We start from the raw sequence: 25,584 nt of genomic DNA, 5'->3' as shown, positions 1-25,584 counted from the left end.
CACTGCCTGACACCTAGAAGTTGTGTGGGTGAGCGGAAACCCATCAGCCAAAAGACACCTCACATCACACTGAAACACGGAATGAGGAACAGACAAACATCGTTAAACAACATTGCTTTCCCATTTATTATTAGTCAGGAACGAATGTGCAAATATACCATATACCATTACGTTTAATTGGATGGTGGAACCCCTTAGTAATCCAACTAATAAAACGAAGCAAACTTAAATTTGGAGAGGATATTCAACCAATAAAATTGCTTGGTTGGAACTATCTGTTCTATAGGCCTACCGCTAATTTGTAGTAGCATCCAAAATGCATCCAAAATGTCCAGTATTTTGTATCATGACTTTGCACAGTTTGCAGTGCTGCACAAGCCAGTCTTTATAAGACTGATCCAGGAAGCTTGAATATTGTCTCTTCTGAAATGTAGTGTCACGATGGCAAACAGAAACATTATTCCCATAATAAAAAATAACATTCATAGCATTTAGGAATTTCTAGACAGTGAGAAGGAGGGATATATCCTGGCCTTTTCACATACCTCCGTGTGTGTCTGTATGTCTATGTTGGTTTTGTATGACAGTATGACTGGTTGCAATAATTGAAATTGTTAGCCATCTAACAATAGGCAGTGACAGTCACTCGTCAACGTTCGTTCACCAAACAAGCCAAAGCTTTCACATTTTGTTATAACTTCCTGTCTTCCTCGTCTGCAGCCGTGGCACCCTGACAAACTGTCTCTTCAACTCTAGAGCGCCTGGTGCACCCTCTAAATTCTCCCAGAGTAAAGTCATGTCACCGTTATTTACATAGGCTAGCACACACTCAAACTGCTTTACAATCAAGACTGCGTAACGCTCGGCTTCCTGTTGTGACACTTAAATTTCCCCTCAGGGATTAATAAAGTATCTATCTATTTTATCTATCTATCTATCTATCTATCTATCTATCTATCTATCTATCTATCTATCTATCTATCTATCTATCTATCTATCTATCTATCTATCTATCTATCTATCTATCTATCTATCTATCTATCTATCTATCTATCTATCTATCTAGAAAACATCTAGATCAAAATCACCCTTTTTTTGCTTCTGGTCAGACTCATGTTTTCATTTCATCATAGTCATCATCATTATTATTACTATAATTATAATTATGTGTTAGTTTGTGTTATCCTCTCACTGCATGTCTTCTCTTCATTGTGTGTGTTGGTTTGGTGTGAATGAACAGAGGAAGGAGGTAGACTGCCCCGCCCTGCCCAGGGCTTGCACCTGCACCCAGGACAGCAAGGGCCCCGCTGGCCAGATTGGACCCCCTGTGAGCGCACACACAGTACACACACGCGCACACACGCTTGCACACACACACACACACACACACACACACACACACACACACACACACACACACACGCACACACAAATTGTGTAAATTGCACAGCTGTCCCACTTCTCAAGTTAATTGAGAGTTAACATTTCATCTTGCCATTATTTGTTTTCCTTCGCGTTATCATTTTGTTCAGTCTGTCATAACATCAGCTTCTGGATGGGGGCAGTTTGAAGCTTCTTAATCGCAAGTTAACAGCACGTAGCAAAGTGCCTTAACTCTCTTGAAGATTTGATTGAAGTTCCTTTGTGCTGTGTTCCTGTGTCATTCGATAATCACCACCTGCTTCTCTCCTCTCTCTCTCTGTCTGTGTGTGTGTGTGTGTGTGTGTGTGTGTGTGTGTGTGTGTGTGTGTGTGTGTGTGTGTGTGTGTGTGTGTGTGTGTGTGTGTGTGTGTGTGTGTGTGTGTGTGTGTGTGTGTGTGTGCGTGTGCGCGCGCACGCACGCTTTCAACAGGGAGGCCCAGGAGTCAGAGGAGCGCGAGGTGACCGTGGTGAACCAGGCCCAGTGGTGAGTACAGTACACATTCAAACCCCAACGTTACATTACATGAAGTATTGGTGCTTATACTGTAGTAGTACTAATACTCCGGTCAGTGAGTGACCATGGAGTGGGCTCATTAGTGTACATATACAGTGCAGTACTAATTAGTTAGTACAGTAGAAGCACTGTAGTGTGGAAGTATTCCAGAGTTAAAACGGAGGGGCTGTATCTATCTATATCTATCTATGAACGCAACATTCCAGCTAAGTAGGATTGGACTCATGACTTATGTCCGTTTTGGCCCAAACTGGCTCAAATGTGTGAATGGTGATTGTCCGGTGAATTTACATTCAGTGTGTGGACGTCTTTTCATTACCGTTCGAGTTGGAAATGTTCATTCATCAAACATAAACGTCTCTTTACTAGGTAGACAACGAGTTACACTTGACGATTCCCTCTGCAGTGTGCACTTGGCTTTATATAGTTTGAACATTTTCCAGTATTCATATGAGAAAGTGAATTTTGTGTTGTAAGATTGTGTTGGGTATTGAGAACTCACAGAGCATTATGGTGAGCAGTGTAGTTTTTTTTTAACCCAGTTTGGGCGGGAACCCCTTTTGGTGTTAGCATTACGTTATGCTTTAGCTATTGAAAAATAGCAGATCTACAAGCTCATCTACGAGCTTGTAGGTCTGCTATTTTTGAAAAATCGAAGAACGACTGACAGAAACATAGCTTTTTAAGAAAACTGTCAGGATGTAGAAGACATTTTTAGAATCTGATCTCAGGTCAAAATGGGTTCATTCAATTACGTACATGAATTTGTCATTTGACAGTGTGATACTCACAGTACATGGCCATGTCTGTGGTCCTCAGTAGAGCCAGAATACATAGCAGCGTAGGACACACTGCAGCTGCTCTGAGGCAGTCTCTCTGGCTGATGATTGCTCTCTGGAGAACTGAGGGATACAGTAGACTTCAACTTTAATATGACGAGCTTCGATGTTTCATTTCAAAGAAGACAAAGTCCCTGTCACACTGAAAGTGAGAGGAAAGCTGTAAGTGTGTTTAGTGTAACCTCCTGTGTACCTGAACTTTGGTCTCTGGAACCGCCTGCACCTTCATTGACAAAATGCCACGCTCTCTCCTTTCTCCTCCTAGCTCTCCTCCGTGACTCCTGTATTGTACCTCACTCTCTTTGCCATCGTTTGCTTGCCAGAAATGATGTGTAGATATCTGATGGGGTTTACTTCAGGATAGGCTTCAATGTCTGTCACTCAATCTGAAGATGATGATGTGGGTGTGAGAAGTAGAGACCTCGGTGGATACCCTTATAGCAGCAAGTAATACGCACCAAACTGAGACTAAACAAAGGTGGTCTATTCTGATGTACAGTATTAAAAGAAGTCAAGTCACACAGTATTTATAGGCTACAGGAACATGTGGGTTAAACAATAGGAGTTGACAATCGAATAGTCACATGTTCTGACCAATTCTTGTAAACGGCTGAATGTCATCATGTACAGTAAGATACATATGGTTTCTTAAGACAACAATGCAGTGTCTAGTTTCGGTGCTCGCTTCTCACTCTGTCGACTAAGGCATAACAGATAGAACACAGGAAATACCTATAGGCCTGTGGTTGGAGTTGATGGTTTCACAATGTCTAAAGAATAACACAAAAGTAACTCATTACTAATTAAGAACCTATGTTAAGATTAAGACAAGTCTGGTGTTCTAATCTAGTCTGACTCCTAATCCTCAGCACTTGCGGCATATCAATCTGAGCATGCTGTGATGAAACGCTAAATATAGATTTAGAGTAGACTTATTATGCCCAGTACGTCAGTCTCTACAGCTACCATTGTTTTTAAATTAATTTCTGTGCAATTCTATGGTTGCTTTCACTGAAAAGCAGAAGTTTCACAATGACTTTGTGTCTTTGATGAGGATGCAGAAAGAGTGGAAACTGTGGCATTGAGGACCCCAGAGGGTCGGAGACGATTTTCATTTCCTGTCACTGACTTGCAGTAGTGGCCCCAGGTCAATGACAACACATGGAAACAGCATGACAGTCTGCGTCCATGCTCTCTCTCTCTCTCTCTCTCTCTCTCTCTCTCTCTCTCTCTCTCTCTCTCTCTCTCTCTCTCTCTCTCTCTCTCTCTCTCTCTCTCTCTCTCTCTCTCTCTCTCTCTCTCTCTCTCTCTCTCACTCACTCACTCACTCACTCACTCACTCACTCACTCACTCACTCACTCACTCACTCACTCACTCACTCACTCACTCACTCACTCACTCACTCACTCACTCACTCACTCACTCACTCACTCACTCACTCACTCACTCACTCACTCACTCACTCACTCACTCACTCACTCACTCACTCACTCACTCACTCACTCACTCACTCACTCACTCACTCACTCACTCACTCACTCACTCACTCACTCACTCACACACACACACACACACACACACACACACACCTAGCCTCTGATTTGCATTAGACTCATTCCAGTTGTGGCACCGTAGCCCTTGCTTATTGGTGCACTGGTGCAGGGTCAGAGAATGTATCAAGTACAAAACAAAGTGCTATACGGAATGGAAAATGGAACATTTCACACATTTGTCTTTCTCTCAGGCTCAGCCTGTATGCTGTTAGGTGTGAGATGTGTGTAATAATCGCTATGCATCACACTCAGGAGAACAAAGTGGTACACAGCAGTGTGTGGAGCTCTGGAGCTCATGGAGCTAAAAGACAAACGTGCTGTTTAGGGTGATGAGGATAGATCTACAGTAACTAACTGATTGATTGATTGATTGATTGATTACTTTATTAACAGTTTGCAAAGACAGGCACAGGGAAGTACCGTACAAATATAAGGTCTGCTAAAAGGATGAAAGCAGAAAAGCCTATATGCTTGTTTCCATTGGTCATTAGACAAAGGGGGGGGGGGTGGGGGACTTTCTACTGTGGCAAGTTTCCAATAAGTGCTCTTTTAGGTCTCTTCATGTGTATACAGTTAGTATGTGATTATTATTCTTTGCAGGGAATGCAAAATAAAAAAAAATACATAATGCTTCAGTCCATCGCACACAGGATAAACTAGCCTGGTTTCCACTGCCCATACAAAACAAATACAATCAATCAACTGATAATACCCCCCTCTCTCTCTCTCTCCCATCTAGGGATCAGCCGGTGCAGTAGGCGATACAGGTCCTCCTGGACCCCAGGGACAACAGGGACCACAGGGCCCAAGTGGACGCTCTCTCATCGGACCGCCTGTAAAGTGCACGCACACACACACACACACACACACACACACGTACAAGTTGGATGTTTATACTGAAAGTTTCAGCTTAAAAACAGACTTTGCCACACACTCAATCACAATTCAAGCATGTACTCGTACCGTGTCGCCGCCAGTCAAATATTCAAACACACTACTACTACTTCCGGTCCCATTCTCTGTCCAAGTCTGGTTTTGAGTTAATTTGAAGCCCACTGGGGGCCTGTCTGTTGGCTGTCTGTTGGCTGGTCTAGACAACATTCTGGTCTTGATCAGCAACTCTCAAAAACTGCTGGCTGGGTTGCCACTGAATTTACTCTGCACCTTCATTCTCCCTGAAGAATGGAATCTGAACCATTTGAATCCCAATCAAGTTCATGACCACTGTACTTAATTAGCAATTTACAGTGAACAATAATGAAATGGCAGTCATTTAAAAGTTATATTTTCGGATGAGGATTTTAACCCTGTTTTATCACTGTTATTTCAGGGTGCTCCAGGACAGAGAGGACTGAAAGGGGAGGCTGGTCTGCGTGGATTACAGGTATATCACATACCGGTAATATCGTACTGATCTGTAATTGTGTTATTCCATGATTCCTGGAATGACAGAGACTTAAAGACAGTGAGGGTTAACTGAGTGTCATGCAGCTTTGTTTGCTTGAAAAGCAAAAACTAATTGCTGTGGTACAGTGAGTTTCTTAGGTTATCATGACCTTTAGGAAGCAAAGAGTAGGCAGCTTTTTGATTAACAATGCGATTTCCAAAAGGTTTTCAGCGACGTGATGCAAAATCTGCTGTTGTTGTTACCAAATAAAAGTTTGTCAAACTATTACATGCAAGCATGCGGCTATGCTTTGTAGCTGTCGCATAACAACCCTCCCCCGAATACTTTATTTTCTAATTTTAATTAATTAACTGTGGTGCGTGCACCCCTTGTGGTGAGCAAGCACCTTCTAGGGGGTGCGCAACATGAAAAGTCTAATGGTAGTGCTATGGTTTTATTTTAAATATATTAACATATTATGCCAATATATGGCAAGTAATGCAGATTATACCACAGGTCGTTTCGAGGAAGCAATCTGATTGGTTGAAACAGCCTTCTAGCCGTGGATTAAACCAGCACCATTCACCACCTAATCAAAACAAATAATTCAGCTTCTCTGTTTTCCCAGAGCACTACCAAACTCGGTGGCTAGGCTAGCTAGTTTCTTGGGACTTTGTGGTCGTAGTGACTACATCTGTCATTAAAAAAGAAATCTGCGATTTTCTTAGTTTTATGGGTAACTGTTATATAATTGCAATATTACACTCGAGGGTGTGGTTTAACGTGATTATTGCCACTTCAGTGATGCCTGCGGAACTCGACTACATCTCGTTCGTGACCGCATCACTGTCGTGGCAATAATCACATTAAACCACACCCTCTCGTGTAATATTGCTTAAATATAACCTATGCTGCATATATTATGCCATATTTAGGTTCATATAATTATGTGCATATATGTGGATGAAAGGAAATATATGTCTATTTAGCTTATGCAATTTATATTTCCATGTGGGGGCATGGCCAAAATGTTTTGGGAACCGCTGCTGTCGACCTTTATTCATCCCGTTGGGGGCATTCAGTTGCCAGTGGCAGCAACAAGACAACTAAGAACATGTGCCACCTCCACCGACTCCCGTTTGCTTGTGCGGTGGGTAGTTCACCAACAAGGTGATTAATTTGTACCCACCACAGTAAACGGCACCCTATCAGGTGCTGCTGCTATATCCGTCCAGAAGTGACCTTGTTCTGTGTTGATTTTCAGGGAGTTCCTGGACCTGGCGGACCACAAGGTAGAGAGGGACAAACAGGACAAAGGGTCAGTTATACTACTACATAACAATAGTAATACTCCTACTACACACAGTAGAACAGAATGTATTACCCACATATAACTAGGATTAATATTAGTCTCAAGATAATGTACAGGTCTATAAATTGCTTTACTTTTACAATAAGAAAACGCATTGTTCAACAACTCTTATTTCCTGTTATTGATTATGGTGATATCATTTATCAGAATACTACTGAAGCTCATCTCCATTCATTGAGTACAATAGTATCTGTAGATTTGTCTTGAGGTGCCCCTACCAGACACACCACTGTGTCATGTATGATACCTTAAATTGGCTAACTCCTCAAACGAGAAGGCAATTCCACTGGTTGCGATTCATTTTTAAGTGCATTTACTTTAATTATCCATCATATTTAAAACAGTTATTAGTTACATATAACTCTAGATATCCTCTTAGACATACTCAACAACTTTATTTTTCTGTACCCACAACATCTAGTGAAATTGGGAGACATGCTTTTCATTTTAAAGCTTCATCAGATTGGAACAACTTACATCATTTAACATTTGCAAGGCTTCTTTTCTTGTAGACCTGAAAGAAACCCATTTGTACTTGGTACTAGGTGTGTACCGGTACTTTAATGCTTGATTATTCTTTTTAGCTTTATATTTATTTTTATTATTTTCATTATTATCACTATTAGTATTTTGTTAGGTGTTTCAGTGCAGTTGCTTCTGGTCTTGATTTAGTGTTTGAGTGGTTTGGAGAGCATCTATGTTTTGTTGATGTTGTAAGTGTATTGTTCTGTGTCGACATGTTTAATGTATTGTTTTGTCTATGTACTGTATTCATTGTGTTGTGCCCGAGGACCCCCTCTAAAACGAGATGATACAGATAAAAGAGGGTCCGAGAACTAAATAAAGGTTGAAATGAAAAACATCCTCTAAAGGAAATACAATTTAAATATATATGGCTGCATCTGCTCCACAGGGTCTGCCTGGTAAAGATGGACCCGCAGGAAGACAGGGTGCCACAGGGACGATAGTAAGTGATTATGAAATGAAGCATACATTTTGTGCGGTCGTGTGTGGATATGCACTATTCTCAGGAGTCTAGTTTGAATTAAACTCTTCTTCACTTGTCTGGGGAGAAGGTCCCAGTTTCGATTCCCGGCTATGTGAAAAAGCCAATTACAATGCTGTCCCTCTGGCTTATGGAATGTACTGTATCAGCACTAGCCAATCGTAGACAAGTTTGACGGTGCAAGCTGACGTTAGATCAAAATACACATTTATAAACGGAACAACATACTCCAAAACCCCCAAGTTACAAGAGTTTTAATGTCCTTTCAATTCAGACCGAGCTGTTTTTCCTCATCAGTCTTTAGCCCCTATTATAGAATATAGAATGCAGACACAGTCACACACGGCAACACTTGCACCAACACTAAGCCTAATACAGTGCATCTTGAAAACACACAGACATGCAGTAGAGTTGTCAAAACGTGCATGCTTCAAGACGACGTGTTTTGGGTGATGTGATCGGGACATGGTGGGAGGAAGAGTCAGTACTACAACTGTTAATCCACATTGTGACTACTCTTTCATGGCTGTAGCTAGAAATGTCACTGCATGCTTCAGTATTATCATCAGGTCATGCAGAGGTTTGCACCCTCCTGAGCGCACCTATCTATTTTTATTTTCTATCTCTCCTCTCGTCTCCTCTCTCATCTCATCTGTTCTTCTCTCTCCTCAGGGAAACCCAGGCTCCCCCGGGGCTCAAGGTACAACCGGCTCTCAGGGGAAACAAGGAGAGCTGGGACCTCCGGTGAGTCTGCCATTCAGTTATCTCTCAAGACACATTCAGAGCTCCGCAGCTGAATCTGTCGGCAGCTTCCATTTCCCATTACGTGTAGACTAGTTGTTTATTGTTGTTAGGAATGAAACAACGACGCACCACCGGAAGATCAGGGCTGAAGGAGAGTAAACAGGCCGACATTGTTTTTTTGCAGATGGGTTCTCAAATTGACCTTTTAGTAATAAATGAATGATGCACATTAATAATAAGATAAGAAACACGGGTTTCACCAGAGGTTGACACCTATTGTCAATTTACTCAGGCATGTGTCCATTGAATAGTCACTTACCAGTGATGGAAGAACTACTCACATTTTACTTTAATAAGTAAAAGAATCAATACTGCAATATAGTTTTAATCTGTTACAAGTAATTCAAATTTTACTTTGAGTAAGTACAAAAGTGTCTACTTCAAAATATATTTAATGAATCAAAATCATTGTGCAGAATGTCCCAGTTCCCAAGTTCAAAATTTATAAACATATTTTGGAAAAGAATAGCAGATCTACAAGCCCACAATGTGCACCACTCAGTTCACACGGGTGTGATTTTTTTATAATAATCAAAATCAACTAAATAACGAGTAACTAAAGTTTTCATATAATGGAGTATACTGGAGTAAAAGTACAATATTTTCCTGTGAGACAAACTAAATGAATGGAGAAGTTCACAGAGGTTTGAGCACTTGATGTCTGTAGTGTTGTGGACTATTGTACATCAGCATTGGACAGGACAAAAAAAAGGCCCTGATTCATGTGTGTGGTGTATGTTTTCTGAGAGAAGAAATGTGTGGGAGTGTAGAGAGGAGAGTGTGGGTGCAAAAGTGCAGAACACTACGTAAAGCTTCCAGGAGAAACCCATGTCCAGGGCATCTGGTCTCTCTAGATGACAACTGGTTATTTGGTTTAGAATGACCAAAAGAAAAACTATTTATGTGGAAATATCCAGAAGGTATCGTCGCTGTCGGGCAGAAACCTCTTATCTGCATACTTTTGGTGTTTTTTCGTAAATTGATCACACTACAGTGTCACACAAAAGTATCAAGAATAGCAGATGTGCAAGCTCGAAGTGCATAGCTAAGAAACGCATTTTGAGCTTGATCTGCTATTTTTGAATTTGAATCCTTAAAAGTATGAACAGTTTCTGACACATGAGGTTTCCACCCGACAGAGACGATAATGTCAGTCAGGCTTAGCTGAGTTGTCTGTAGGCAAGCAGGCGCACATGCACGTGCACACAATTGCATGCTCGCTCTCTCGCACACACACACACACACACACACACACACACACACACACACACACACACACAGAGCGGTGTATATGTTTCTGTCTGTGTGTCGTGGTGAGAATGTAGGTGTGTGAGGAGAGGATTAGCCCTGTGTTCTTGCAGGGTCACAGAGGTAATGATGGGGCTGCCTCATGCCTTCCAAAAATCCATTTGAATCTTGCATTCCCAAGTTGTTGCCATTTGAAAACAGGATGCCTTGGTAAAAAAAACACCAGAGATAAAATCTATTACATTTTAAAAATATTTTCAGATGGGGTCTGTGGTCAATGACATATTAATTTGGGGGTCTTTTACATGAACATTTTTGAGAACCATTGGCCTACGTACATGCACATAGGGTTAGTGCTGTGTTTTGTTTAGTTTTTTATCCCACGATTTTGCAACCCATTTTTTTCAGTGTCAATTATCTAATATAATCCTGGGCGCTACACTTCCTCTGCCAACCTGGGGGGGTCAGCGGACTGACCTCATGCTTCCTTCTATGCATGAGGAGTCCAAGCTGCTTCTTTTCACCTGACGGGGGGGATTTTCCCGGCCGGATGTAGCGCGTGGAAGGAACACGTTATTCCGGCCAGTTCCTTTCTCCCCCATCAGGCTGGCCAGAGGGAGGTAGTTTAGAGACCAGGATTACTGCATGTTTTTGTGAGGGTACCTACCCTAGGGGACACGGGAAGAACATGCAAACTCCACAAAGAAAGGCCCTTTCGCCAACCCCGCCTCGGGTATGGGCACTGATGACGCGGAGGAGAGAACACAACCACAACGCCCGCAGCGGGAATCGAACCCAGGACCTTCTAGCTGTGAGGCGACAGCACTACCGACTGTGCCACCGTGCACCCTAGTGCTGTGTTTTTACATTAATTTTATTCACACAGATGTGTGAGCAGGTACCATACACACCCACTCAGTGGAGGCTAAGATCCATGGTTCTGAGTCGGTCCTATAGGATTAGAAGACTTAATTATATTATATAATAGGGAGAGGGAGATACCGTTTTCTCAGCCAAGAGATGGAATGTGTCGGGTTGCACGCTGCACAGATACATGCGTGAAACAACATATAAGCATGGGGAATAATTATTCTCTCATTCAGATGGGTAGGTGGACTTTAAAAGCACAGAATACAGGACTCGTCCATGCTTGTCTACTAAGCTGTCAAAGGCTACCCTGCACATTCAAATGTCGGTGAGATTTGTTTTTGCCAACCCCCCAGTGCCAAAATCCAGATGAGAATTCAGTCCCCCCTCTATTAAACTAGTAATCTAGTAATCTAGTAAATCTAGTAAACTAAATGCTGTGGGAGTTTGTGTGTATGCTACGGTAGTAATTACTGTACGGTACTGTCGCTAATTACTGGACTCAACCTTTGCCTTTTTGCAGGGAAAACTGACAACAAAAATACTTGGGATCTTAGGATCATGATATCAATTGCATAGAGTTTGAATATTCGTGCTACCAATGTGTGTTCAATTTCGTTTTAAATAATCATTTCCTGCTGTAGGGTCAGTTGTGCCTTTTTCGTTTAGCTTTTAAGTCACCAAGATTAACATTGCATTGCTATTTATATTTGTATAGGCTTCAGTGCAACACCATGGAGTGGTTTTGCAAATAAACATTGAATCATGATGTTGTAGCCTGGTACAAGCTTTGGGACGTTATCCTTTCTTTTCATTTTCTTTTGGCTTTTTGGAGTTGTAGACATGTCACATGTCACATTGCTTTCAAAATAAGCTGCATCGATTCAACAGCGACTTTGCATCCTTTTCTTTCTGTAGCTTTTCACCTGAAGAATGTACCACAGAACATACAAAGCCAGACTGGGTGAATCCTTTAAGAAGGCAGTGTTATTTTTGTCTTATCGTCTCTCGTCTCTTGCAGGGTTCTCCCGGAAGCAAAGGGGATAAAGGTGAAAGGGTAAGTAAGTCTCTGCCAAAATGTTAAGTGAATGAGTCTGACATACATACACGCACGCACGCACACGCACGCACGCACACACACACGCACACAAAACCAACCCAGCTGAATTGGAACTAACTTTGATGAATGCTTGTTGGACCACATTGTATTTGGTAAAAGTGTTTTCATAGTGCTTTATTTTATAATGGCCTTATTCATAGGCCTACTTATATATATATACATATATACACACGCACGCACACGTGTGTGTGTGTGTGTGTGTGTGTGTGTGTGTGTGTGCACGCGCGTGAAAGATGCTTCCTTACATAAAATGTATACTATAGGCACAAGAATATTGAGACACAATACACAAGAGGCAGTGCACCATTCCTATTAGGCCAAATTACACCATGTGGTGGTCCTAGTGGAGTGCACTCGATTGTAAGGACAGTCACCTGTTGGCTTCACACAGTGCGTGCGTGCGTGCGCGTGCACATAGCCATACACTAATGTCTCTGTTTTGGTTTGTTTTGGTTTGGTTTGTCTGTCCATGTTTGTGTTGTCTGATATGTGTACATATACTCACTGTGTGTGTGTGTGTGTGTGTGTGTGTGTGTGTGTGTGTGTGTGTGTGTGTGTGTGTGTGTGTGTGTGTGTGTGTGTCCAGGGTGACGTCCAGTCCTCAGCATCAGTTCAGGCCATCGCCCGGACGGTCTGTGAACAGCTCATACAGAGTAAGTATATATACTCCACTGGACTAATGATGACTAGTGACGTGTATTAATGTTAATCCAATTAAGATTAATAATTTCTTTCTCAAAGCCCATTTTGTTACAGACACATGACAGCGTATGTCATGATCACCTCCGAAAAAAGGGAGACTGAAAATGAGACATGCAGAGAAAAGACCAGAAATAATGTATATTGTCTCTGTCAAACCTCATAGCTCCAAAACTCTTAATTTTCAGGATTCAAATTCAAAAACAGCAAAACTGCTACTTTTTTTGCCTCTGGGTGTTCATTTACGGGGAAAAAAGGTTCCAGACAGCAACGATATCACAAGTCAACCAATACTGTAGTAAAACTGGCCTTTCTTCTTTGCAGGCCACATGGCACGCTACAGCTCCATCCTGAACCAGGTGCCCAGCCAGCCTGTGTCCATACGCACCGTGGCCGGACCCCCTGGAGAGCCCGGCAGAGCAGGATCCCCAGGCACTCAAGGAGAGGGGGGCCCTCCTGGAAGACCAGGCTTCCCTGGATCCAATGGAGAGAACGGACAACCAGGAACCGCTGGTAACATAACAAAACACATACATTCTATTCCATTATAGATGTTAGAGTGTCTGCCCTGAGATTTCGGAGGTCGGGGTTTGATCCCCAGACGCGTCATGCCAACGACTATAAAAACCAAACCCCTCCCTGCTTGGCACAAATTCAAGCATCAAGGGTTGGATTGGGCTAAGTTCCTGCAACATACCAGTGTCATGGGCCAAGAGTGTAGCCTACTTGTACATCAGGCTTCCTCATGCTACAGAAACAAAACAGGAGAGAGGCTCCTGCTTACAGTACTTAATTAAACTTACATTACAATACCTAATAAACAAGTCTTTCATTATTTTCTTTTCAAATGTTTTGAATGGATTTTGAAATTAGGTCATATGGCAGCCAATTCTATGTTTGTTAAGAGCACTTTACCCAAAATTGTTTGCCAGCCAAGTCTATGGACATAGTTTGTTTACAACGTTAGACGTCATGTGGCCAATTTAAATACATCTTTCGTTTATTATACAATAACACACTGCATTCATGTCTTGTAACATCATCATCATCATCATTTTTCGACCACGATCGAGATCATGGATTTCACAATGCCACGCCAGACTTTCCGATCCTTCATTGACATCCCCAGTTCCTGCTTACTGATGCATGTGTCCCTAGCGATGACATCAGGGAACGACAGTTTTCTACCTCTGGACTGCTTTGAGGCAGACATAACCTCAGGGAAGATATAACCTCATTGTCTGCTCTGTAGCAGTGGCCGGCAAACTGTGTTCTTCTGGATCGGACAAGTGAAGAACACGGGGAAGGTTGCCGTATATTAGATTAGTCGATGGGTGGCTCTTCCAAGACAGATTTTGCGCTCTCATTAGAAGGCGGGTGTATCCATCCAACCGTAACATACTGTATATAGTGGCAGTGAATCTGCAATGACTGTGGCAGCTACAGTGGGAACCCTTCAACGTTTCTTTTTTTGGGGCTTTTTGCCTTTATTCACAGATTAACAGTATAGTTTGACAGGAAAGGGGGAGAGAGATAGGGGGGAAGACATGCAGAAAAGGTTGTTGGGATCGGGACTCGAACCTGTGACACGCTTACCTGGACCGCTCGGCCGGCCTGGGCCAACCCTTTAACTTTTATTCAGGTGTCTGCCAGTGTTCAAAACCGTGACATTCATAAGATCCCACATGAGAAAAAACTCTCTGCCAGCTAATGCCAACCCAAGTGAAAAACCCAGGGGTCAACCAGGGGTCACCCAACTGTCACCCAGCAGTCACCCAGGGGTCTGCTAACTACACCCAGGTGAGGGATATGCTAACTACTGGGCCGTACCCCTACATCATTGACGAGTCAAACAAATTCCCAGGGAAAGCCACCACCATTCCTAGTTTTACTTATACTCACCGAGGCTCATGAAGTAGAGGCACGGAATATAATACGGCAGACATGGGGAAATGAGAGCCTGGCTCCAGGCTTAGGAGTCATCCGGCTGTTCCTGTTGGGGGTGAAGGAAGGCGAGCTGGGACGCCTACAGCAGAAGACCCTGGAGTCTGAGAGCCTGAGGCACCGCAATATCATTCAGCAGGACTTTTTGGATACCTACTACAACCTGGCTATAAAGACAATGATGGGGATGAACTGGGTGGCCATGCACTCTCTGAGCATTACCCGCTTGCGTTTTGAGGATATGTACGTGGGGGTCTGCCTGGCCAGGCTAGGGATCAAGCCCACACCCTGTTCAACCCCTGGGGATTGTGCTACTCCAGCTGGAACTACAACTAGAACTCCACTCTGTCGAGTGTCTACTTGTGCTTTGCCTACTTGCGCAACTCCTATATTTTCGGGTGGAGGTGTGTCTGTAGGCGTGTTGATGCGCTTTCCCTAGATTTGCTATCGTATACACACAGGTTTAGGACAACAGAAAGTACCTCTTCAAACCACCCATAATGCGAATCCGTTTGATAAAAGAATGAATTGAGTTGGAGCTGCCTCGGCTTGACGCATGCATGTTGCAGAACATTCACAGCTCAGAGGTCTCGTTCTGTCTTAATTATCCACAAACTTACTGTGTTGGTCATGGAGTGGATGACAGTCCAATACTGGACACGCAAAACAACCTTCTGTATCTAATATAAATGTATTCCAAGGCAGCCCGCGTTGCTCTTCCTTAAGGCTCACTCCAGGGCATAATGGATTATGGATAATGGATCTCTGAAAGGCAATGGCACCTGGCACACTGATTGGTTTAAGTTGTGTAACGCCCAAACCACACCTATGCATAATGTAATCATGGGTAGCGGAGGTTTTGTTTTAAGGATTAAGAAGTGGCATAAGATAGCCAAGTTAAAGGGCAACGCCTCTCACACATTACTAAATCCCTATATTGAGGAAAATGGGGCAATATAGGGCCCTCCATCTCTAAAGAAAGGGTTGGTGGGTGGGTGAGGTTCACAGAGAAGATTGTGTGCACATGCATCTCAATGCCTATATTTAGGCCAGGCAAACATCAAGGAAGAGAAAGAACATCCAACACACAAGTTTCTAGAGATCCGAAACTTACTTTATTTAGAGGCAACAAATTGCAACGTTTCGACCTACAAGGTCTTCATCAGGCAAATATTGTTCCATGGTGGATGAGAATCTGCTGAGTCGTGCTTGCAGAGAACATATGTCAACACCAGCAACGACGTGAGACGTAATATGGCCAATATAATCTTGTGACTGATTTCGTTTTATACAATAAAACATTGCATTCATGTAACATAATTATTTATGAATGTGGCAGCCACAACGGGCGCCCCTCACTTCACAGCGGTGTGAATTATGTTTTACAATATCCAGAGTCAATATTTCTTCTCTGTGTAGATGCCCACGGTGCCGCTAGCTTCTTGTTAAAATCAGATATCTACAGTATTGTGTTAGGACTGGAGAGATGTCCATTTAGCCTGCAGCATTCAGCCTGCAGGCAGGAGTAGCAGAGTCAAGCATATTTTAACGGAATACAGGAGTAGAGGTGGGAAGAGAGTCAAGTTGATTTATGTTTGGTGGGAAAAGGATTTAGCTTGGAGTTGGATAAGATGGAATAGAGTTTAGAGACGTGTCGTGAAATCAACTACCTCTTTGTCTGTCTGTCTGTCCAGGTTTGCCAGGAGAGAAGGGGGAGAAGGGACAACCAGGTCTTGGAGTTCAAGGCCCCAGAGGTCCCCTAGGACCACCAGGTAAAAAAATATATTGATCAATCGATCTACCTACCTAGTAACTACCTACCTAGTACCTACCTACCTAGTACCTACCTACCTACTCACCTTGAGCTCCAGGTGTAATAAAATTAATTCTGGGATTGGGGTCTGGCTGGGGATTAGTGAGAACAAAAGTCATTTCATAACATTTAATTACAGTTATTGTTCTAAAACTCAGTTATAGAACTAAATTATTTAGTTGGCTCCATAATGTTCTACAACTGCTCCCACTAGAACGGCTCACACATGTTCTCCAAGGAGACATGGATGGATTCTTCTTGGTTTGGGGCCCAGTTGTGGAATACATGGGAGTAGAATACGCAGAAATATTATCAAGAGGTTTGGCAAATTAAGGAAATATTCATGTTAAGAACAAAGGCTGTAAGATTTCTAAGACTACATGAACAAGTATATAAGGAGTAGAAGAAGATGATGTATGGACGTATGTATGATTAATGTATGTCGGTTAGTCTGTGTATGTATATGTGAGTCATGTATCGGTTTGTGCAAAAATGAAAAAAATAAAATGATTGAAAGAAAGAACTAAATTATAAAACTGTTCATTAACGGAACTAAACAAACAGATCTGAAAATAATCAGAGCTCACCATGTGAAAGTTTTTGTTTTAATTTGACATTTTTTACATTTACATTTTGGTGGAGAAAATCACAGCTCTGTCAAAACATTTAAGGCAGATTTCTGTTCCAAAACTGAACCAAATGATCTCTCACTCTGATCGTCTCCCTTCATATGAAATGAAGATAAAATTGCAAAGATGTTCAACGATAAACCAAATCAGACATTTCTGCATTTCTTTTCATACGTTTTTGAAAGTATTAAATTGTCAATTTCTTTTGTTCCATTGTTTCAATGCACAAAACACAATTAAATCGTTAATCGCAATTATTTGTATGCCGATTAATGGTCTGCTAAAAATGTAATGTTGTGTTGATGTAAATGTTGTAATCGTGACAGCCCTAGAGCCCTCATTGACCCCTCTCCGGGGTTACTCGGTTTGGGTCGCGAGTCAATGGCAGCATTATTTGGGGGTCGGGGCTGAAAAGTTTGTAAACCCATGCTCTACATGAATCTACTTCTGCCCCCTGCCGCCCCTACCTCTCATTCTCTGTCCCAGGTGTCCCTGGTCAGGGCAGAACTGGAAGCCAGGGTCCGACTGGCCGCCCCGGCAACCCCGGTAGCCCTGGTCGACCTGGGGTCCCCGGGCCTGTGGGCTCTGCTGGTCCTCCAGGCTACTGTGACCAGAACGCCTGTGTTGGCTACAATGTCGGAGGTATGTAGGAAAAGTACAGCACCAGACCTCTCATAGTCATTAGATAAACAGCTATTCAGTTACTGTATTAACTAATAGTTACCTACTAGTAGCTAGTTAACTATTAGCTGTACTTACTGTAGAACCAAAGATATTGCGACATTAACTAATAGTTCAGAATGTGTCAGTGCGTCAAAGTGTGATCCAGCCAACGGTCATCTCAGTACTTCTTAAAATCTTTGATCGGTAAAAAGAATGATTTTGTATGTTTCAGTCCAGTGATTTTGAGTGTTGATGAATGCTGCCTGTAAATGGTGCGTTTAAAAGATGTGCACCTGATTCTAATTACATATATGAAGCATGTTAGATGGAAGGCATGTGCTCGTAGTTCGACTGCATTTGAAACCCTTTTTGCCTTTCCTATGCAAATCATTATGGAATGAAGGTCACTTATGTGGGAGGGTCATGTGCCTGTAAAACGAATAAACGTTTAACCCAATTCTCTTTGGCCTGATGACGCAAAGCAAAGAGCACACATTGGGTTAAACTTGACACATGATCCAGAAATAATCTACACTCACTGTATTACAAGGGGAAATGAAAGCACCTTGAAATACAATTGCTGCTAAGATCCAGAATTGGTTTCATATTATGTAGTAAGTCAGAATGTTGGTAACTCAGAGTATGTCTAAGAAATGCATGACTCATAAACGTAAGAGTAAGAGGAAGTACTTAATACTTCAAATGTTTTTTCTGTTTGAAAAATATTATATTTTTGAGTGGCCTCCAAATGGCTTGAATAGCGGCCACTAGCCTGTTATGCCAACTCTCTGTGCATTTTTACTGTATAGGCTCAAAACTAAATTTCAGATGAGCAAAGTGAAATGTGTGGGCTGGCTTTGCCACACTAGTAAAGCAGCAGTGTTAAGACTCACCAGTTGGTGATCATCAAGGTTGCCTGAAAAGTCACTTTCTATACCTTACAGTAAGTGTCTTCATCTGATTGCATTACTGCTTGAACAGTATAAACTACACTGTAAACGGCATACATCATAAGAAGTGGTCCTCAACTCTAGATTTACTTGTAGTTTTCTACTCTAGCAGGTAATTAATTAGATTCCACTAGTTTCATTAATCCCTCATTAGATTGCTTGAATTACAATCAGCAGTATTCTGGTTTCTCTAGAGCCAGAGGTGAGAACTCTCTACTATAGCCAGCAATAGCACTGAGCAGATTCTGCATCTTAGCATGTGACCATTATTTAATCTATGTTATTCCTAATCAACCGCATTACTGTGATTAATGTGGATTTTATGTGAATGAAGCTACATGTGGGATTTTCTCATCAATACTTTACCATGAAATTAGATGGGCTGACTGAAAGCACCTCACAAGTGGAAATGTAATGGCCCATTATAGGGAAATGCAATGCAACTACTAAACACAAAGATAATCCTACATGAGTTGCATTCATCTAAATTACAAATGCATGATTGTGATTCCGTGATGAAGAATGTGAATCCGTTACTGTGGTTTCAATGTGATTTCAAGGTCTACAGTCAGATCTACTGTCTGTACCTGCAGCACAAAAATCAGTTATATACTGATACAGTACTTCTCTCAGATCAATGAAAGCTGGTGTGGTGTTGAGAATACAGAGAACATTTCTATATGTTCAGGAATATTCTCTCTCAGGCCAAGTCTCTATGATCAGATCTCAAATCACATGAATCGACAAGTGTAACAGCAGACAGAGATACCTTCAATGTGTGACTCTATCACCTCGTTGTTGACTGAGGTCAATGGTGACACAGTAGCCTGCACTGAAAAAAGCATCAGACATGTTGAAATGTTGTTTCTCCCTGTGCGACTCAGGCACACAACTACAGTAAGTGTGAAATCAAGTCTTAAGTGCTTTTACCAAAAGTACAGTAGGACTTTTTTCCGTGATTTCAGACTACAGGGTTGTTCACGTTATGTCTGCATGTTGTAATTATGACCCTGTGTTTTGTGTTTGTGTTTGTCATTGTTGTCTTCCTCAACCTGCTTGCCGTGCAATTCCACTGTTGATATCGCCCCCAGGCCAACCACAGTATCTGCCTGGCCAGTATCTGAAAGAGTACTAAGCTAGCTATGCTCATAACCTCTAAAGTGCAGTAATTGCTGCTGAATAAGGTTGCAGAGCGATGCAATGGAGTAATAATGCATAAACCAGTGGTTCTCAGTGTACTGTGGTGTTGTGAAAGTAACTGGCTAAATGATTGATAGTTAATCTAATAGATATACCAGTTGTTCCCCAAACATTTTCATGTTCATGAACCCCTCATTGATATGTGTTAGCCTGCGGACCCCCATTTTAATACATATTGTGCCAGGGCACCCCAAAAGAGAATATTTATGTTGTTAGACAACTGTCTATTTGGAGAGAGGGAAACCTACAGTATGATCTGAATAGTCATTCCTGTACATTATCTTCTCTAGGCCGTATAAGGCCAATAATAGTGCAGTTAAACTTTTCCTCCTGTTGCAGTGGACCCCCTGGAACCCTGGGGGTCCTCCTCAGACCCCACTTTGAGAACCACTGGCATAGACTATGGAAGCTTACCCTTGGCTCTTGTCTTCTCTCTTCATTATTGGTCTTACAGATGAAGAACAGCTTAAGCTTTATAATAGTGGGTATAAAATGCAGATATTGAAAGAGAGTGGTAGTCACCAGATGGTGACTGCTGAATGTTAATAATGCTAACTAATAACAATAATAAGCTTTATTTACTTAGTATGAACTACAAGTAAAATATTGTTCCTCAGGCAGGAGGAACAAGTTTTGGAGCCTTGACAACAAAGGCCAGAATACACTTCCTACAGTATAAATATCATGTTTCTTTGTGTGTAAAATCAATTAAAGATGCCAGGTGAAATTGCTGTCCATTGGTCAGTGAAGTGGCTTATAGCCTATTGTCAATATAGGATTATATCTTAAAGGGAAAATGTTATAGCCTATTTATGTTTATTTGACATGGACATCACAGTCACATTGGAAAAACTAGATTTGGTGAAAAATCCACTTCCCGTTATTAGTTCAATAGAAAGTATTTTTCATCCCAGTTCCTCCTCATGTTGACATCGTTGTCCTCTCCTGACTTTTCCTCCATAGATTATGACAGACCGGTGCCCCTGTTTTAACCTCATTGGCTTTATTGACTCAATACTTTTCCTCCATAGATTATGACAGACCGGTGGCCCTGTTTTAACCTCATTGGCTTTATTGACTCAATACTTAGACCTCTTTTTACACTAAGATGTAAATCCATCTGTGAGCTTTCAAAAGCTCGTCTGCACGAGGTCTTCTTATAATATAACTCAACTTTTGCACGTTATTGTATAGCCTTAACTTTATCATTAGGACATAATGCCCAGTAAACCTGAGATTAATTTAGCAAATAGAGAATCTAACTTTATCTCATCCACAGACTTAAACCTAACACTTTTATAGTTAATTTTTACATTTTAACTTAACACAATATAGCTTGAATTTAACCACTGTTTTTAACTCAGCTTTTCGTGTTGTCAGTCTTTACCGTTGGTAACCCCAAGTCAGTAACCCCACAATAACCCTTGGTAACCTTTGTTCCTCTGTGTTTTGCTCCTCTGTGTTTTGCTCCTTCCCTTCCAACTACCATGTCGCGCTAACCCAACAAACAAACAACCCAAAACCTTCCTTCCTGTGGTGGTGGTGGTGATGGTGGCTGTTTTTCCTTTTGGGTTTTGGGGGTTTTGCTGCCTGTCTTCCTGCTTGCCTGACTTGACCAATGCCTACTGACTGGCGGGGCTGACTTCCCGGTTGGCTGGTGTGGTGTGCTGCTGGTCGGCTGATTTGCTGACTGATCGCCTGGCGGGCAAAAAAAACAAAACAACCCAGAGGGCGGCGGCGAGGAAACTGACTTCCGCACTATCTCCTCAGTCCAACTCCCGTCTAACGCCTTCCAGAACTATGAAGAGGCCGATGAGCAAGACCCCTACGCTTCCTACCGCGGAGGGGGCTACCCGCCAGAGTACTACCAGCAGCCCAACTACCCGGCCCCTCAGCCCGTATCGCCTGGCGAAGACACCCTCTCGCAGGACGATGTGGAGCTCAGGTCTCCTGGCGTTCACCGCCTCACAAGGAGCCTCGGAGGAGCGACGGTAGAAGGAGAGGAGGAGGAGCAAGGAGAGGAGGGGGGAGACGGGGGAGAAGGGCCGCTTGGTACCCTGAAGAGGAGACTAAAAAGGAGGGCGGATACGTCGCCAGGGACTAATTAAAATCGAGGGAGTTGATTGGTGAAGAGAGAGCGAGAGAGAGAGAGATGGCCACCTCTGGGCATTTCTGTTCACTGATTGGTGGTGAGCTGGGATTCGTTATGGACAAATCAATAAAGTGCCTGATGTAATAAAGGATTTCCTATGAACATTGTGTGCTGGGGGGGTGGGGGGGTACTTTAAAGGTATTTCAATTCATTTAAGACCATTGAATTATTTTACTGATCATCTACACGTTTAGTTTTCCAAGCAGGAGAACTATACAGAATTGTTCAGTTTACTTCGTGTATTTCCGAGCCTCTTTCTCTTGTTCCTCACTTTGTGTCTGGCTAGCCATTTGTGAGGAAGACTAAATGTGTTCTCATTTTCAAATTCATATTTAACAAAACATTTGTCAGTAAAATAAGTAATAGTTTGTCTTTTTGTTTTCTAACTTTTTGCTCATTGTGTCAATTATTGTCTTTTATCTGGTTGTTGGGACCTTTAAGTGCCTCTCAATGGTCTGATAGCATTACAGAGTTATCAATACATACTATTTCACAGTCAATGTAATGTTTACTACATGGGCATGATATTAACCACTTAAACCCTATAACTCTGTTGACCAGTGTCCCCCAGGGGCCTATTCTATGACCTGTCTTTTTCTCCCCTGTACACAAAATCTCTTCACTGGAAATAGCCGATCTATAAGTGCATTGCATTGTGAGCTTGTACTGTAAATTGGCTATTTTAGCCGAATGTTCACCTGTTAGGCCTATGGCATGCCCAGAAAATGGTTCATGTGGTTAAATAATCCACAAATAAAAGTTAGTTTATATGGATAAATATTTTCATTTTAGTACCTAAATTCATTTATCATTTGAGGCTGCTGAACTGTGTTACCAGGTATTCAGTTTCAGGATTATTTATTCAGATTATGAAACAGCCCACATACTGTACGCAGTGTACTGTGTTGCATGGTTTTGTTTTAATGTGCTTGTGTCATGTCAAGAAGCCATCTGTCTGTTTTTGTCTCATAATCATAGAATGCATGATTATACCATTCCATTACACAAGTATCGAGCCTTCAGCTCCTCAAATCGTAGGCAGTTAACCATTGATACAGTGTTATAAGTTACCAGCGTTTGTTTTTTTACTTTGCCCTTTGTATTTCTTGCTGTGGTGTCAATGGGAGATTGACAAGGTGCTAAAATGAAATATTATGTAATATAATGAGAGTATTCTAGTTGAAGATACAAGAGAGTGTATTATTTTATTTTTTTCTGTTGAACATTGTATTTTGCCGTGTCTGGGAGCCGTTGCGGACACATTGTTAAGTCACAATCACCTCACTTTCAACATTGGTGATGGTGGTGACGAGCAAGGGACAGACATTCTTCAGTTCTTGATAAAGTTATTTTCCTATTTTTTTGTGTTCGTGCCTTTTGCAGACCGTTGTGACTTTTGTTTTGTGGAGTGGAGCCTCAGCGTCTAATGTTATAATCTATCGTTAACCACTAAAACCCCATATGGCTGAGTGGAGTCCATCAGGGCTCCATACTAAGTTTCTTTTCCGTTTTATGTTGGAATGGAAGGTTCTATGTTCTGTGGAAGCTTGTCAATCTGCTATTTTCAGCAAAGGGTTTTCCTACAACACGGATGCTGCATGGGGTTTAAGTGGTTGACATGGTTTCTGCAAATGTGGTGTTATTTGAAGTCGTATTCAATTTTAAAACATTTTTGAAACATTCCCTATAACATATGTGTATATTAGTTGATAATTGAGGCCCATTTACCTGAATGAGTTCCAAATATTTGTGAAACACATATTCAACACGTTCAGATGTCTTTGTTAGCCCGCAGAGATTATATATATATTTTCTTTTTGGAGCTATTGATCTGGATGAAAATCTAATGCATTTGGAAGGATTTGATTGTTTTGTCATGAGGGCTGTTTAGTCAGACCACAGTGAGGTCTAAACATGGCTCTCTGACACGTCACCATCTGCACCTCTTACCACAATGTTAAATAATACAATAAATAAATCAAGGAAGTAAATCATTTTTTACTTAATTGATTTTTCTCAAACAAACAATAAAATTGAAGTAGCTACAACCATTTGCTTTTTGTGGCTCCCTTTGTATATGTACTTGCCAGAAGAAGAAAAACAGAGAAAAGGTTATGTGGTGGTCACTGTGGGCGAGTGTTTTGGGATGTCTTGCAGAGTAGACCGAGGATGAGATAGATACCTACAGATTCACAACTGTTGAAAAGTGGTTAAGGACTTTGCACTACTGTCTAGTTGACCAGGAACGTGAATATTTACAAGCGATGAAATAAGTATACAATTATGTGACATGTTTACATGGCCTCACACTTGACTGCTGCACCTGTAGTAGGGAGGGTGTGACTCTACTGACTCAACAATCAGGTCGACATTTCCCAATAGCAGGGAGTGCTCAGGTGGTGCAGAAGCATCACCTGTCCAACATCACAGACTGTACAGTAGACAGTACAGTATACAGTATTACTTGTGTATGTTTTTATAACACTGTACATTTTCATTGTAGCCTACTGTTTGACCCCAGGAAGTATAGTCACTACTAAAGCAGTGACTAATGGGGATCTGAAAAAAACAAACAAACAATTTGGAATCCACCGCATCCGGTTTGGCCGAAGGTGTATGTATGGCGGCGTATACAAACACAATTGGCCCATGTTGGGGTACAACAGCAACATTGAACTATGTCATTAATATACCTTAAATGTGTGGTTTTTCCCTTTAATTGGCACGATGACTGAATTTGGAAGGGAAATAAATAAATGGCTGAGAATTCAACTTTATGCATCTCTAACCATGGCAAATGTGCCAGCTTGACTGTGTATTAGCCTACACTTGACTATACAGATAGATAAAATGACAGTTTAAAAAACATCTCAGATTAGAGTTTTTCCCCCTTGTCTACTGCAGTAAGAGGATGTATAGTCTGAGCTACTCCTCTGTTGCATTTAGGCTGAACAGATGCTTATTGTCTGTCTGTCTTTCTGTCTATAGCTCTGTGTCTGTCCACCCATTTATTTGCATAATATGATTATATAGGTCAGCCCACCTGATGAGATGCCAATCTGAATCTACCAACCGCAGGCATCTGGTCACCGAGGTGGGTCCTGTGGTCTGACATGTGCATGACTCTGGCTGGGTTCCACTTCCTGCTAATTGCACTGCAGAGTCCCTCATTGTCATTAGAGCATAAAGTGTCTCGGGTTGCTAATCCTTGCACTCTCCTGTGTCCTTGTCTCCATCTCTGTTTCTCTAACCACCTCTTCAGGTGCATCATTGGCTCCACCAGGCCGAAGGCATGGGGAGAGTATGTTTTGCACTCTGTCCGTGTGTCCGTCCGTCTGTTACAAACTATTTTTCCACAATGGGCTGTTATAGCGCCACCATGAGGCATATTTTTGCAAAAC

General features: G+C 41.9%; 1 protein-coding gene across 5 annotated transcripts in view; it reads left to right on the top strand.

Annotated features, from left to right (window-relative positions):
- col14a1b (collagen, type XIV, alpha 1b) overlaps nt 1-24,234 on the top strand; it is a 160,524-nt gene extending 136,290 nt beyond the window's left edge. For 2 of the 5 annotated variants that reach the window (XM_080788267.1, XM_080788264.1), the window contains 13 exons: nt 1,241-1,327; nt 1,853-1,906; nt 5,069-5,164; nt 5,660-5,713; nt 6,981-7,034; nt 8,002-8,055; nt 8,767-8,838; nt 12,035-12,070; nt 12,720-12,786; nt 13,157-13,345; nt 16,471-16,548; nt 17,705-17,860; nt 21,760-24,234. In XM_080788267.1, the coding sequence (XP_080644393.1) occupies nt 1,241-1,327; nt 1,853-1,906; nt 5,069-5,164; nt 5,660-5,713; nt 6,981-7,034; nt 8,002-8,055; nt 8,767-8,838; nt 12,035-12,070; nt 12,720-12,786; nt 13,157-13,345; nt 16,471-16,548; nt 17,705-17,860; nt 21,760-22,139 (1,377 nt within the window). In that variant the 3' untranslated portion in view covers nt 22,140-24,234. Of the gene's footprint in view, nt 1-1,240; nt 1,328-1,852; nt 1,907-5,068; nt 5,165-5,659; nt 5,714-6,980; nt 7,035-8,001; nt 8,056-8,766; nt 8,839-12,034; nt 12,071-12,719; nt 12,787-13,156; nt 13,346-16,470; nt 16,549-17,704; nt 17,861-19,922; nt 20,797-20,994; nt 21,132-21,759 lie in introns of those variants that run through there. The other 3 variants (XM_080788265.1, XM_080788268.1, XM_080788266.1) reach the window with 3 other exon arrangements.
- Nucleotides 24,235-25,584: the final 1,350 nt, after the last annotated feature.

The sequence above is a fragment of the Protomyctophum bolini genome, assembly GCF_963924005.1.
Source record: "Protomyctophum bolini genome assembly, chromosome: 17".
Lineage (NCBI taxonomy): Eukaryota > Metazoa > Chordata > Actinopteri > Myctophiformes > Myctophidae > Protomyctophum > Protomyctophum bolini.
Note: the sequence above shows the minus strand (reverse complement) of the source record. Positions and strands in the feature narration are given on the sequence as shown.